Below are 16,525 nucleotides of genomic sequence, written 5' to 3'. Positions count from 1 at the left end.
TATTGCTTTCCACCAATACCCCACTTCCCCCACCCAATCCTACTTCCTCTGTGCCCGCCCCTGGGAAAAACATTTTCTCAATTTGTTTAAAACTGCACTTTCAAAATCCCAATTATAACCCTTGGCCCTCCATCTGGACCAAATTTCCTCTAAGATTCCCCCCTTGCCATAACGCTGAAGTTATATTTTCTCTTCCTATCTCCCTCATTGCCTCTCCACGTTCATCTTTTCCATAAGTTCCACCACTTGCCCCCTCAATCCTATCCCCATTAAGCTGCTGACCACCCAACTTTGCTTCCTGAAGAAGAGTCATACAGATTAGAAACATTAACTCTATTTTTCTCTCCACAGATGCTGTTAGACCTGCTGAGTTTTTCCAGCATTTTCTGTTTTTGTTTCAGATTTCCAGCATCCGCAGTATTTTACTTTGATTTTTGCTTCCTAACTCTTGTGTTAGCTGATAATCATTTTCGCTTCAGATACTGTTCTTTTCTTCTTCAGATCTGCTCCCATCACCACTTTCCTCAAGAAACTAACCCTTGATCCCACCATCCTTGTGTACTACCATCCCATCTCCAACCTCCAATTGGGCTTCTCCACCTTGATCCAGCTGGGTGGAACTGCAGACATGTTTTTTTTCATATGACACAAACATGTAAAAGGCATTTCCTGGCATTCAAGCTTTATTCTTAAACCAGACCAAGGTTAATTTATTTGAAAATAATTGCTGAAAGTTACCTAAGTAAAAATGATAAAGCTATTTAATAAAATACAGATTCAAAGTTTAAAATACACATAAAGAAAATAAGATACATAAAATGAGATTTCAAATCGGCCTCTGAGATATTGTTAATAGCAAAATACTGCGGATGCTTGAAATCCAGAACAAAAACAAAAATAACTGGAAAAACTCGGCATGTCTGACAGCATCTGCAGAGAGGGATACAGTTAACGTTTCGAGTCCGAATGACTCCTCATCAGAACTAAAGAAAAATAGAAAAGGGGTGAAATAAAAGCTGGTTTAAGGCGGGGGAGGGGGGGGGGTTGTCGGTGAGACAGATAGAGCTGGATAGAGGGCCATTAGCTAAGAAATGTGCTAAGAAATGGGGACATAATAAGCTAATATCACCACCGTCAACACCTCTTTGTCCTTTTGTCTATGGCAACTTTTGGCAATCTCCACCTATCACTGGCCCTCTATCCAGCTCTACCTGTCCCCCCCCAAACCAGCTTTTATTTCACCTCTTTTCTATTTTTCCTTATTTCTGATGAGGAGTCATTCGGACTCGAAACGTTAACTGTATCCCTCTCCGCAGATGCTGTCAGACCTGCTGAGTTTTTCCAGGTAATTTTGTTTTTGTTCTGAGATACTGTTGCTTGAATTCTTTCTTTCCAAAGTGGAGGGGTTGAGATTTCAGGTTCGGTTTAGCAGCTATGATGGCTTGTGAAGTCGAATAGTTGAAATTTTCCTTTGTGGGTGGACTTAATAGGTAGAACAGATTCTTGGAGAGAGCTTAGGCTCCATTATATACTGGAAACTGCAGGTACCAACACCAGAAGGTTGCCTGGTTTCTTCTCAGCAGTCCAGGAATGATTTTCTGAATGCCTTACTCTGTAACTCCGATGGCAAGGAACCCCAGCTCTCACATGTCTGGTTCAGTTGAGAACCATGTGCTGGTATAGACCCTCACACTGCCACACAAAATGGCTTCTTGCAGCCTCTTTTACATTGTTCATAAGCACATTGTTCATAACATTCTGTTTTGTTAATTTTCAATGTAATTGTTTTTTTAATTTATTCTTTCATGGGATGTGAGCATCGCTGTGAATCACCTGTAATAGTTTCTCTTCCCACTCCTGTACAGTTACTTCTGGTGATCCCAAGGATTTATCCTTGGTCCCCTCAATTTTGTTTTCTACATGCTGTCACTCGGCAAAATATCTTAAAATGCAGCATCAATTTAGACATGTATGCCGATAACACCAAGCTTTACCTCACCTCTTGATCTTCCACTGTTTCTAATTTGTTAGACTGCTTGTCCACTATCCAGTCCTAGATGAGCAGGAATTCCCTCCAGCTAAATATTTGAAAGACCGAAGCCATTGTCTTGGTTCCCCTCCACAAGCTCCATTCCTTATCCACTGTTGTAACGTGGCAGATGATGTGTGCCAGGCGGATAAAATGCACAAGGGAAACTTGTTCACGCGGTCACAACAGTTTTGCAGTTTGTATTTTATTTTTAAGATGCGCGCTCTGAATTCAGAAGTAATCAGACCACTGCTTCAGAGTTTTTTTTAGAAAACTAAATTAAATACTTATCAACAAAAAGAAAGATTTCAAGCACGTGCATAGGTCTACAATTTACAACTATAATAACTCCTAAAACCCCTGGTTAATATGGCTCTCAGTTACACCTCCGTAAGGCAACAGTAGAAAACAAATAGATTTAAACAGACCCAGGCAAAGCAACATGATACCCCAGACAGTGATATTCAAAGTGAGTTTTCTCAGCTTCGGTTCCTGTAGACAGCAACTTGATGCACAGAGGCTGGAGGCTTTTCACACTTGTGTCAGATCTTAGAATGCCTTCTTTCTGACACACAGCCTCATCTCCTTTATACATATTTCTCCCTTTTTAATGTAACTTCCATTGTTCCCATATGTTTTTGCAACTTTGACCAGGATTTTACATTTGGCGTGCGGGGGCGGGCCCAACATGCCAGAACGTAAAATGACGCACACTGACTTCAGGCATGTGTCCCAACTTCATCGCGTTGTCTCACAAGCGGGATGAGGTTTCCTAAAGCTTTTCCGAATTAAATAAAAACTTTTTCTGAGAAATAAAAACATGTCCCATCTCATGTGACACAGCCACATGAGGGGACATGTATCATTGCAATTTTATTGCATTTATTTATTTTTTACAAAAGCGCTTCAATCTCCCTGAGGCAGTTCCGTGCCTCAGGGAGATTGAAGCATCCTTACGCGCTGGACCCGATTCTCCCTCCTCCCCTTGCCCGCATAGGTAGCGCTCAGCGCTATCACTCGGTTATTATGCTGGACAGGCTTTAATTGGTCCACCTGTGTAAAATGGTGGTGCAGAGCCAACCGCGGTCGGCTCAGCAACCACCCACTCCCGCCAAGCCCACCTGACATGGGAAAAATTCAGGCCTTTAATTTTCTCATAAAATTAGTGCTATGAAAGATTTATATTATCAGTAACATTTGGGGGAAAATAAACACATTGTTTGGCTTCGCTTCTTCTGACTAGGTGTAACATCTTACCATCTCTTTGAAATTCAGACTAATCCAATCTAAAAATGCAAATGTTCCTTACACCTCACATTCTAAAACTTCAGCCATGTTTATGTATTTAGCATTTCAAACCTAGTTTCTTGTTAATCACTCAAAGCCTCCAGACCAGCTGTCTCCAGTTCAATTAAATCCCACACACACACACACATATACACACAGAGAAACTAATGCAAACCCCATTATTCACCCACTTTTACAATAAATCACAGTAATATGAAAATTATTGTATTTTCATGACAGCACTGACTCTGCCCCTCTACTTGGCAATTGTCTGCTTACAAATTCAGTGTCATATTTGACCCTGAGATGTATTCCAACCACATATCCGTGCCACCACCAAGGTCACCTATTTCTATCTCCATAATATGGCCCAATTTTGCACCTGCCTGACCTTGTCTGCTGCTGAAACCCTCAACCATGCCTTTGTGACCCCTTGACTTGACTATTCCAATGCATTCCTGGCCTGTCTCCCATATTCTATCCTCTGTAAACTTGAGGTCTTCCAGAACTCTGCTGCCCATGTCCTAACTCTTAACTTGAGTCCTGATCACCCAGTACCCTGCAGCAGTTCACCCACCTTGGCCCCAATTAAGCGACATATTGATTTTTAAAAAAATTCTCATCATTGTTTTCATATCCCTTCATGGGCTCATCCCTCGCTATCTTTGTATCCTCCTCCAGCCCCACAAACCTCTGAGATACCTGCCTCAGCCTCTCCAAAAAATCTGGCCTTGGATGTGTATTTTTCAGAGCCTGCAGTTCTGCAGTCCCGCAAGCTCTGTGAAAATTTCTCAAGATGCATTAAAAGCACTTTGTAAGCCCAACTGCTTAATTGTTTTGTAAAAATGTTTTAAAGACAAGGGAAATAGTTCAAAGGCTTTATTTAGGTAAAGTTTATTATCAGTATTTGTTAAAGCACGAGTTGTGTACCTGAAGAGATCTGTTTTGCTTTTGCTCAATGGGTCTGCTTATAACAATATTTATGTTTGTTTTTAATGTTTTATTATGATTAAATGTAAGTTGGAATAAATTTTTAAATATGTTTTTAAATTTCTACTTCAGAAAGTGAAGCTGAGAGGGAAATAGTATTTTCCCTCATGCTAATTTGAATTTTTTTCTTTTCCCATTTCCCATTATATAAATACAATGAAAGCTTTTCAGGCAATAGAGAACCTCTGATGGTTCTGTTGTTAGGTAAAATTAATTTATTAATTCAGTGGACATGGTAAATTGATTCATTAACTGTTTTTATGTCATTTATTAATTTCACTGATACTCTTTGCTCAATAAATTAAAAACATTTTTTGTGTCCCCACTGTTCTATGAATTCAGGAATTCACTTGTTCTTCTGCAATTATTTATTAACAAATAATTCTCTTATTCCATTACGTATGGGTGAGCCAGAGGATTTGCCTTGTAGATTAAAATTAATTGTCATTTTTCTTTAATTTAGTGGCTTACACCAAAATCAGTTAGTTGTGTGTGGGCTTCATTGTGCCAGAAGTACAAATATACAAGTGTAGTTGTAAAAGCGCCTCCTCCTACTTCGTGTTTTCCTTCTGCCATTGTCCTTTGCTTTATGATCGATTGCCCCAAAACAGGTCTACAACTTTTGGCCAGTTTGTTCCCATATACCATTGTACCTACAATCGTGTTCGGTGTCCTTGCCAACGGCTACTCAGAGCTCCCACCAACTGGTGCTTGCACCTTCTATTGATAAAAGAGAGGGAGAAAATACAATGGAATAAAAGAGAGAAGAGCAAGAAAAAGAACAAACAAACAGACATTAGGAGCAGGAGTAGGCCATTCAGCCCCTCGTGCCTGTTCCACCATTCATTCAATAAAATCATGGCCGTTCTGATTGTGGCCTCAACTCCACATTCTCACCTACCCTCGATAACCTTGTTAGTCAAGACTCTATCTTCCTATGCCTTAAAAATATTCAATGCTTCCACTGCTCTCTGAGAAGAGTCCCAAAGACTCAAGACCCTCTGAGAGGAAAAAATTTATCCTCCTCTCCATTTTAAGTGGAGGACCCCTTATTTTTAAATTGTGTTCCCTAGTTCTAGTCTCTCCCACAATGACAAACATCCTTTCAGCATCTATGCTGTCAAGTGCCCTCAGAATGTTTTATGTTTCAATAAGGTCATCTTTCATTCTTATAAACTCCAATGGGTACAGGCCCAACCTGTCCGACTTTTCCTCACAATATAACTCCGTCCCCCCCACAACCCATCCCAGGTATCAGTTGAGTGAGCCTTCTCTCAATTGCTTCATATTTAAGAAAGAATACAAATGTGTTAGGAGACCAAAACTGTACACAGTACTCGAGATGTGATCTCACCAATGCCTTAAACAACTGTAGCAAAACGTCCCTACTATTAGAGATGAGAGCAACTGCTCTTGACATCAAGGCAGCATTTGACTGAGTGTGGCATCAAGGCACCTGAGCAAAACTGGGGTCAGTGGGAATCAGGGGAAAACTCTCTGCTGGTTGGAGTCATATCTAGCACAAAGGAAGACTGTTGTGATTGTTGGACGTCAGTCACCTCAGTTCCACGACTCGTGTCCTGGGCCCAACCACCTTCAGCTGCTTCATCAGTGACATTCCTTTCATCATAAAGTCCGAAGTGAGGATGTTCGCTGATGATTGCACAGTGTTCAGCACCATTCGCGACTCCTCAGATATAGAAGCAGTCCATGTCCAAATGCAGCAAGACCTGGACAATATCCAGGCTTGGCCTAACAAATGGCAAGTAACATTCGCACCACAAAAGTGCCAGGTAATGACCATCTCAAACAAGAGAGAATCTCACCATTGTACCTTGACATTCATTGGTCTTACCATTATCAATGTCCTGGGGGTTTCTATTGACTAGAAACTGAACTGAACTAGCCATATAAATACTGTGGCTACAAGAGCAACTTAGAGGTTAGGAATCCTATGGCGAATAACTCCTCTTGACTCCCCAAAGCCTGTCCACCATCTACAAGCCACAAGTCAAGAATGTGATAGAGTACGCTCCACTTAGCTGGATGTGTGCAGCACCAATGACACTCAAGAAGCTTGACACCATCCAGGACAAAGCATCTGCTTGATTGACATCCCACCCACAAATATTCACTTCCTCCACCACCGACTCACATTGACAGCAGTGCGTACTACCTATGCACTGCAGGAACTCACCAAGGCTCCTTAGATAGCACCTTCTAAACCTACAACCACTACCACCTAGAAGGTCAAGGGCAGCAGACACTTGGGAAGACCACCACTTGGGAATTCCCCTCCAAGCTACTCACCACCCTGACTTGGAAATATATCGCTGTACCTTCACTGTCGCAGGGTCAAAATTCTGGAACTCCCTTCCTAACAGCACTGTGGGTGTACCTACACCACATGGACTGCAGCGGTTCAAGAAGGCAGCTCACCATCACCTTCTCAAGGGCAATTAGGGATTGGCAATAAATGCTGGCATCGCCAGCGATGCCCACATCGCATAAATTGAAAAATAAATTCCGCTCCCCTTGCAATAAATGACAACATTCCAATAGCCTTGCTAATCACTTGCTGTATCTGAACAACACCAAAAAAACGGTGCAACAGAGGACAGACATGCAACTAGGAAAAACAGAGAAACGAAAAATTAGAAGATGAAAGAAGGGGAGAGAATCGGAGACATGCAAGACAGAGATCATATTGGAAATTGGCAACATCTTTGCACATCCACATTAATGATAAAGGTTTGTTTAAAAATAAGTCCCCCCACTTTATATTCTTCAATTAACTAACACAAGCACTGCATCCCCAATTTGTCCTAATCTCCCCACCTTCCCTGCAAGTTACCATGAACAATATCCCTCCTAACCTCCAACTAGCCATAAGCAATGCCATAGGAAATGCACTAATGTGGATAATTTACAGTTTTTGCATAAAAATTTAGTCTGGGTGGGGACTTCAATGACTGTTGATTCAGTAGCACCACCACTGATTGAGCTTAAGGGCTTTGCTTCTAGATGGAGCTTGCAGGAGGTGGTGAGAGAACCAACATGAAGGAAAAACCTATTTGATGTCATCTGCACCAATTCACCTGTCTCAAATGCATTTTCCATAACAGTATTCATAGGAATGACCATTGCACACACTTGTGGAGACAAAGTCCCACCTTCACACTGAGGACACCATTCATCACACTGTGGCATTATCACTGCTTAAATAGGATAGATTTAGAACAGGTCTAGCAGTTCAAAGCTAGGCATCCATGAGACACTGTAGTCCATCAACAGCCACAGAGTTGTATTCCAACACAGTCTATAACTTCATGGCCTAACTCATCACTGTACAATTACCTTCACGCTACGGGATTAACCTTGGTTCATTGAGAAATGTGGGAGAACATACATCTTTTAAAAAATAGCTGCCAACCAAGTGAAGCTACAATATAAGATTGCTTGCATCCTAAACAGTGGAAGCTGCTTGTTATAGAAAAAGCTGAGTAATCCCACAACTACCAGATAAGATCAAAACTCTGCAGTTCTGTCACATCCAACTACTAATGACAATGGACAATTTGAACAACTAACAGGAAGAGGAGATTTTATCAATATCATCTTAATGTGGGGGTGCATCATGTGAGTGCAAATGACATATGAAGTATCTGCAACCATCTTCAACCACAAGTGCTGTATGGATGATCCATCTTGGCCTCCTGCGGTCCCCACAATCACAGAAGCTGAATTTCAGCCAGCGCTATTCACTCCCAAGTGATAAGAAGAAATAGCAGAGTGTAGTGGATTATAGTAAAGATGATGGGTCCCAACATCACGCCATTGTACAGCTAAAGACTTGTAATCTAGAACTTAAAATACAGCTGCAACATTGACACCTACTCAACAAGTTGCTCAGACAACTCCAGTCAAAAGATAGAACAAATCCAAACAGCACTTACCTCAACAGCCTACTCTCAATTATCAGCAAACTGACTGAAGGGTTCTCAATGTTGCCAAGCAGCAAATACTCACCAACAATTGCACAGGTTTACAGGTTGGCTGCACCATAAGCTGTCATCTCTCAACCTCATTGCAGCCTCGGTCCAAACATGGACAAAAGACTAAATTCCAGAGTGTGGTGAGAATGAATACCCTTGATATCAAGGCAGCATTTGACTGAATATGGCCTCAGGAAGTCTTAGTAAAATTGAAGCCAATGAGAATTAGGGAGAAAACTTTCTATTAACTGGAGTCATGGCTACTACAAAGGAAGATGGTAGGGTTGTTAGAGGCTTATCAATTCAGTACCATGATATCGATGCAGGAGTTTTTCAGGGCTGTGATCTAGGCCCAACCATCTTCATCAATGACCTTCCCTCCATCATAAGGTCAGACGAGGGAATTGTTTTTCCCAATGTTGAGTGATGGTTTAAAAGAAGGCTGTGCATGGACAGGGAGATGAAGCCTCCAAAACAGTGATTAGTCATGTGGGAATTACCCAGTTCAGCTTGACTACATCAATTGAAACTTGTGTCGAGTGCAGCAGTAAATTCCCTAACTCCCCATTTTTACGAATCGGTTCTTCAGTTGGAACTGGATTATGTAACGCGACCGCATGGTTGAGGAGATGAGAGTCGGTGTATTGGAGCCATTGCTGCTTAACAGGGCTTCTGGGCTGGACTACCTCTGTAATGGGGTAAGCTGGCCCTGCAAAAGCGTGCAGTCTCCTTGGCCTGGAGCTTTCCCAGAAGCAGAGGACAGTATCTGCTGATGAGCTGTGACTACCCTGGATCAGAGAGCTTCCCAAAACTCTGCATTTGCCTCATCTCCATTCCCCATAACATACCACCGATGACTGAAACTGTTTGGGGGACACAACCAGATTACCAGTTTTAAATGCACCCATTGAATGTACCTGTGCTGGGAGGGAGCATGAAGACTTAAGACTATTTTTGATCTCTTTTTATTATGTTATGTTGGCTCTTCACTGTAGCAACATGGGTCATTATATCAAAAACAAAAACAGAATTACCTGGAAAAACTCAGCAGGTCTGGCAGCATCGGCGGAAAAGAAAAGAGTTGATGTTTCGAGTCCTCATGACCCTTCGACAGAACTTGAGTTCGAGTCCAAGAAAATGGGTCATTATATTGCTAATGTGATTCTCTTTTCTCTTGGTTATGCAAAGGCAATTGTACCCGCATCAAGTTTCCGTAAGGACAATAGAAGTGTATTGAGTAAGATTGCAGAAAGTTAGGTTCCATTCACAGCTCCTCAGATATAGAAGATATATCTCAGATACATGCAGCAAGAGCTGGACAACGTTCAGGCTTGGGCTGATAAGTGGTAACAGTTATGCCAAGCAATGGCCATCTCTAACAAGAGATCCTAACCACCTTCCTTTGACATTAAATGGCATACTAACATAGCCAAATTCCCCAACATAAATATCCTGGAGATTACCATCGAACAGAAACTTAACTGGACTGGCCACATAAATACTGCAACTACAAGAGCAGATCAAAGGTTGAGTTTTCTGCGGCAAGATACTCACTTCCTCATTTGCCAAAGCATGTCCCCCTTCTGCAAGCCAAAGTCAGGAGTGTGATGGAATAATACCCAGCTGCCGGAATGAGTGAAGCTCCAACAACACTAGAGAAGCTCAGCATTATCCAGGACAAAGAAGTCTATCTGATTTGACACCCATGTACCACCTCAAACATTCACTCGCTCCGCCCTTTGGCTATCAAAAAGTATGTACAAGCCTAACCGTGATAGAGGCCAAAGGGCAAGATTCTAACACGCCCAAATTCCATTCATGTTCACATACACAGAATTAGGATCATGGCATAAATTTCCTGTGTAGTGTCAGTTTCAACTAAGTTTTCAGCACTTTCATCACTGCCTAAGTCATTCTAATCTAGTAAATAAGACATGGCTGTGGTGTACCATCTGCAAATACACTGCAACAACACGATGCAGCTTCTTCAGTGGCCTCTTCCAAACCAGGAACCTCTACTGCCTCATAGGACAACGGCTGCAGGCACACCTGAGCACCACCATCTCCATGATCCTCACAATGTCTCACATCATTCTGACTTTGAAATGTATCACTATTCTTCAGCATTGCTCCCAAACAGCATTAGGAATTCTTTCGCAACACAACGGCTGCAGCTACACACTACATTTTCCAGGGCAGTTAGGGAAGGGCAATAAATGCTGGCCTTGCTGGCATTGCTCACATCCCGTGAAAGAAGAAAAACTTATTTTTGCCCATAATTAACTCTAGCTAATAAAAATGAACTATGTAGAAGAATAAAATAGGTTATATTTTGTCTTTAAACAAATTTTTCATGCTCATTGAAATGAATCTGTGAGAGGAAGAAAATTGGGTTGCTCATTAAGCTAAAAGGGAGTACTATACAGGGTGCTACCTGTAAGTTAAGAATATTTCAAGTGACCTCACAATAACTTGCAGTGTACAGTGGTGATGCTCAACAATTGATCATTTGAACCACATTCAAGATTCTTAACAGTCATTCTGCAATGCTTCAGGACTAGACTAGGATTAGAGGAAATTTGTCTGCATTACATGAGGTGTAAAGCTGCAGTTGTTGCGATGTTTTCTAAGTGGATTCTAGAATAGGGAGATTACTAATTTATTTTGTGCGAATCTGAAAATTGGTCATTGTAAAATGATGACTGCTGAACTTTGCTTGCAAGTATTCGAGTAATGCTGAAAGATTGCATGTAAATTGAAAATGCTAATCAATCTGCAAGAGTAGTCTGTGTATTAGTGTAACATAAGAAGATTACCTTATAGTTGTATTTTCGTGTTAAGTGTATAGTGCGGCTTTTGTTTACACAGTTTTTAAATTGATTGAAACAAGATTATCTTAGGGATGTGGGCATTGTTGGCAAGGCCAGCACTGATTGCCCATCCTCAGTTGCCTTTGAGAAGGTGGTGGTAGGCCTTTTAAAGTGTTGCAGTCGATTGAGGTGAAATTCCACAGCAAAAAGTTTCAAGATTCCGACCCAGTAGTGAAGAGGGAACAGCATTCTGTGGCTGTGTCAGGATAGCATGTGACTTAGACTGTACCTATGAGATGATGGTATTCCTATTTCCCCCGATGTATTTGCCTATAGGGGATTCGACTGAAGTAGTCTTTACAAGTTGTGCTGTGTATCCTGCATTCTACATACTGCAGCTATGTACACTGGTGATGGACAACTAGTTTAGATTCATGGATGAGTTGCTGTAAAGGAAGACTATTCCAAAGTTCTGCTACCCTGCCTCCTACCTTTCTGCTGCCCTTATTCTGACTCATGCAGTTCCCTTCACCCATCGTCCTTGTGCTTGCTGGCTTTCTCATGGCTTTTGGTTAAGTAACACTTCGATTTAAAAATTCTTATTCTTGCTTTCAAATGTCCCCATGCCCTAGCTGATCCCTCCTGTAATCCTTCTGTATGAGCTCTGCGCCCCTCCAATTCTGGCCTTTAGCACATCCTTTTTGTTTTTCAAAGCTCCACCACTGTCAACTGTGCTTTTAGCTAACTAGTGTGGGATTCCCTCCCTTAACTTCTCCACTTCTCTGTTCTCCTTTAATAAGCTGCTTAAAACCTCCCTCTTTGACCAACCTCTTCTTTATCTGTTCAAGTATTTCCTTATGTGGCTCGATGTCAAATTTTGTTTGTAATGCAAGTTATTGTTGTTATCAGTCCAAGCCTGGCTATTTTCCTGGTCTTGCTTATAGTGGGCATGGACTGCTTGATTATTCAAGGCATTACGAATGGTGTTGAGCATTGTGTAATCATCAGTGAACAAATCATTGTGATCCTATAGTGGAGGAAAGTTCATTGATAAAGCAATGTTTTAGATATTGTCTGAGGTTAGACCTGTAATTTGTATTCAAAATCTGTTCAAAATAGCTTATCTGTCTGTTAGTATAAAGTCGTTTAAAATAGTTTATAAGAAATTATGTCTATGCATCACATGCCGTATGTCCCAATTGTAGAAGTAAAATTTGAGATGTTACATATTTTAATTGTAAGGATAAAATTGGGCTGATTGTGGGCATCATTTTATTTTCGGGCAATCTTTCCCAAGAAATCTCTGTAATCATGTCACATCAATTGGCATACAAGCGGGCAACAAAGGGAATAGGATACTCCATGAACTTTCTCATTCTCAATTTTGGTGGAGGGCAGCACTTGCATGGAAATGATGATGCTGAAATCTATCACCCAAAAGTGCCTGTTGACAATCTCACACAGCCGACCCCTGAGATTCCCAGCTGCATAGATGCTGGAGTCCAACTAATTTGGTTTGAGCTTGATGCACTTTTTAACTTAACTATGTAAATTTTTTCACAGCTGCTGGTCAAAAACATAGTTGTGAAAACAATTGTGCTTATGGAAACCTCAACTTGCATTTGTTTTCTGAAATAAGTTTTATTTTGCGAATATAATTTGCTTCACCTCTGAATAGTTATATGATTCATTTTTCATTGTGATTCCTAGTTGCTCCTTCAATGAAGTATTGGGAATCCTTGAGTTAACCATATTCATTTGGTGGAGTTAGTGCATTTGGTAATTAGTTTTAGCTTTTCATTCTGTAGAATTGCATTTTGAAGATGTTGTAAAAGAACCAAGGTTTAAGATTTTTTAATAAGTAGTAAAATTACATTTGTGGCAATCTTTCTTTTATATCGCAGTTAGCTGAACTTAGATAATGTTATTTCAGAAAAATCCTAAATGAATTATCTTCTGATGCACCTGGCGTTCCAAAGATTGATGAAGAAAAATCCGAGGAAGAGGGAGCAACAGCTGCTATTACTACAATGGCAGTACCAACATCTATCTACCAGACGAGTACTGGCCAATACAGTATGTACTATCGTTTTAACTTATCATATTTATTGATGTATCAATGCTTGCATCAGTGAACTTAAATAGTTACTTAATCTAATTTCTTACCTCTTACTGTGATGCACTGTCATTTTTCAACAGCATTAGCAAGGCATATTTGTTGATTAACATTATGTTGTTTGAATTGCAGCATCTAGGAACTCCCCCCTTGATCTAATGGTCAAAAAGCCATACAGAGAAGGTCCTTATGTTTGTCCCTTGCACTGTGCATAATGAGTTGAATTCAATTACAATTGGTTCAATGTCCTAACCAGTTGAGGGGTCAAATCAGACTACTGTTCAATGTCCTGCTATAGAGAGAGTGTATGCATGCATGCATGTGTGCGTACCAGCTGAGACCATGCCAGGGTTCTGATGCTTCCCTTGCTCTCTAGGTTCATAGTTGTGTGAGTTTTAGGCAACTGTACATGTTATTACACAATACTGCAAAAGTTCAGGGAGGGAGAAAGCTGGGGCTAAAATTTCAAAAGAAAACGGCTAGACCATGGTATCGAATGCATAAATCTACTGTTACAAACTTTATTTGAAAGTATGTTTTCTATGTTATTTCAGAATCTAAAGGTTTATTAAAATTATCTTTTTAATTCCAGAAGAGTTAATTCTCTGGCATGTTAGCTGCGCTTCTTGGTTGGCTAACTGATCCTTGTCTGGCATTTTCACATTACTTTGATCTGTTCTTTATAGTTGCCATTGCTCAAGGTGGAACTATCCAGATTGCAAATCCGGGAGCTGACGGTGTACAGGGACTACAGACACTTACAATGACAAATGCTGGAACACCTCAGCCTGGGGCAACCATTGTGCAATATGCTACACAGTCAAGCGATGGGACACAACAATTCTTTGTTCCAGGCAGCCAAGTTGTTGTTCAAGGTATGAGAAGTAGATTTATTTGACAAGATGATATTGCAGCCGTGTTTTGGAAGAAAAGCATTGAAGAACTAAAGGGGTTTGTTGAAAGCTGACACTCTAACAAAGGGAAAAGGCTTGCTTTATCAGAAAAGCTGCAAGTATTCATCATTGCTGTAATTTAGAAAAATAGCAGATGACATATTTGTTTCTACATCCCTGTAACCTTAAAGGCAACCTAACAACCACTCTGGTAAAACACTGGGCTTTTGACCAGACAACCTGGATTTAAATTTCATGAGTTTTGTGCATAGGACAACTTTGTTAGTCTCAATGGGATGAAGGAAAAGCTGGTCTAAAGCAATTCTATCCTATATCAACCAGTCATGCTTTGTGTGACTGCTCAAAAGATAATGGAGAAGCATTTTTTAATTCTGCTATTTTACAGTCAACAGTATGAATTTGTATTGCTCAGTAATTGGTAACAGAATCAAAGTTTGGCTTTATATCATAGAAACGATACTACATTTTTAACCATACTACATTTTTAACCATAAATTTCAAAAAGATAATATCAAGGTTTCGGAGCCAGATGGCTCATCATATTTTCTTGCTGCTCTTCTGAAGGCATTAAATTAAGTGGCATCAGCCTGCAATTTTCAAGTATACACTGGCAATTAAGTGCCTCATTCACAAAGGTAGAGAGGTATATGAAGTCAGCAGAGATGGAAGTGAAATTGTCAGAGAGAGGAAGGAACATATTCCGCTGTTTCTAATGACAGATGGAGGGAACTGATTTGGCTGAACACTGGCATCTATGCTGGTATGGAACTCTATTGAAGACAAAGTAATTTCAGCTATTTTTCATTGAAGCTGCTTGAAAACATAGCAGCCTTAGAGGGGTTGCAGAGGAGATTACAAAGGACAAACGGCCCAACCAATCCTATCAATGTTTGTGCTCCACTCGAGCTTTCTCCCATCTTGCCTTATCTCAATCTCCTGTTCTAACCATTTATTCCCTTCTCCTTCATATGCTTGTCTAGTTTCCCGTTACATGCATCTATACTATTCACTTTAACCACTGTGATAGTGGATATTCTATATTATCACGATTCTTTGATTGAAGACATTTCTCCTGAACGCCCTGTTAGATTTCTCAGCGACTATCTTATATTGGTGGCCTCTAGTTATGCTCTCCCCACAAGAGGAAACGTTCAAGTTATGAGAGATTTTGATAGAGTGGATATAGAGAGAAAGACCTCTATTAGGTCACCTCTCAGTCTCTCTTTTTCAAGGAAGAGACCGAGCATGTCAATTCTTTCCAGATATATGTACCCTTGTTTTTCTGGTATCATCCTTGTAAATCCTATTTGCACCCTCTCCAGTGCCTCTACATCCTTTCTATAATATGGCAACCAGAACTGCATGTCTTAATTGTGGCCTAATCAAGGTCCAGTACAAGTTTAATTTAACTGCCCTACTTTTCAATTCTATCCTTCTAAAAATAAAATCTAGTGCTTGGTTTGTTTTTTTTTTTAAATGACCTTACTAGAATGTTTCCAGGGATGTGGGACTTAACTGGAGAAGCTACATAACATGGATTTCCTTACAATAGGGAAAATTTAGGGGAGATTTAATAGAGGTGTTCAAAATCATGAAGGTTTTGATAGTTAAAAAGGTGAAATTATGAACATACACACAAACATAGGAGCAGGAATAGGCCCTTCGAGCCTGCACCTCATTTAATTAGACCATGGCTGATCTGAATGTAACCTTGACCCCACATTCTTGCCTACCCCCAATAACCTTTCACCCCCTTGTTAATCAAGAATCTGTCTAGCATTGCCTTAAAAATATTAAAAGACTCTGCTTCCACTGCCTTTTGAAGAAGACTCACAACCCTCAGAGAAAAAATTTCTCTTCATCTCTGCCTTAAATGAGCGACCCCTTAGTTTTAAACAGTGACCCCAGTCTTAGATTCTCCCACAAGAGGAAACATCCTCTCTACATCCACCCTATCAAGACCCTTCAGAATCTTAAAGGTTTTAATTAAGTCACCTCTTACTCTTTTAAATTCCAGTGGATACAAGCCTAACCTGTCCCACCTTTCCTCATAAGGCAATCTATCCATTCTTGGTATTAGTAAACCTTATCTGAACTGCTTCTAATGCATCTTAAGGAGACCAGTACTGTACACGATACTCCAGGAGTGGTCCCATACAACTGAAGCATAACCTCTCTACAATAAATGATAACATTCTATTAACTTGCTTAATTATCTGCTGTAGATGCATACTAAACTTTTGTGACTCTTGCACTAGGACACCCAGATCCCTCTGAATCTCAGAACTCTGCATAAGACGTAGGAGCAGAAGTAGGCCATTCAGCCCATCGAGTCTGCTCCACCGTTCAATGGGATCATGGCTGATCAACTCCACTTTCCTGCC

The 16,525-nt window shown here is 40.6% G+C and overlaps 1 protein-coding gene across 2 annotated transcripts in view; it reads left to right on the top strand.

Moving 5' to 3' along the window:
- Positions 1-16,525, top strand: part of LOC121275697 (cAMP-responsive element modulator-like) — a 145,974-nt gene that overhangs the window by 51,384 nt on the left and 78,065 nt on the right. For both annotated transcript variants that reach the window (XM_041183266.1, XM_041183267.1), the window contains exons 6-7: positions 13,045-13,187; positions 13,914-14,102. In XM_041183266.1, coding sequence (XP_041039200.1) covers positions 13,045-13,187; positions 13,914-14,102 — 332 coding nt within the window. The remainder of the gene's footprint in view (positions 1-13,044; positions 13,188-13,913; positions 14,103-16,525) is intronic.

The sequence above is a fragment of the Carcharodon carcharias genome, chromosome 3, assembly GCF_017639515.1.
Source record: "Carcharodon carcharias isolate sCarCar2 chromosome 3, sCarCar2.pri, whole genome shotgun sequence".
Classification (NCBI taxonomy): Eukaryota; Metazoa; Chordata; class Chondrichthyes; order Lamniformes; family Lamnidae; genus Carcharodon; species Carcharodon carcharias.
The sequence above is the reverse complement of the archived record's forward strand: the minus strand, read 5'-3'. Positions and strand labels throughout refer to the sequence as shown.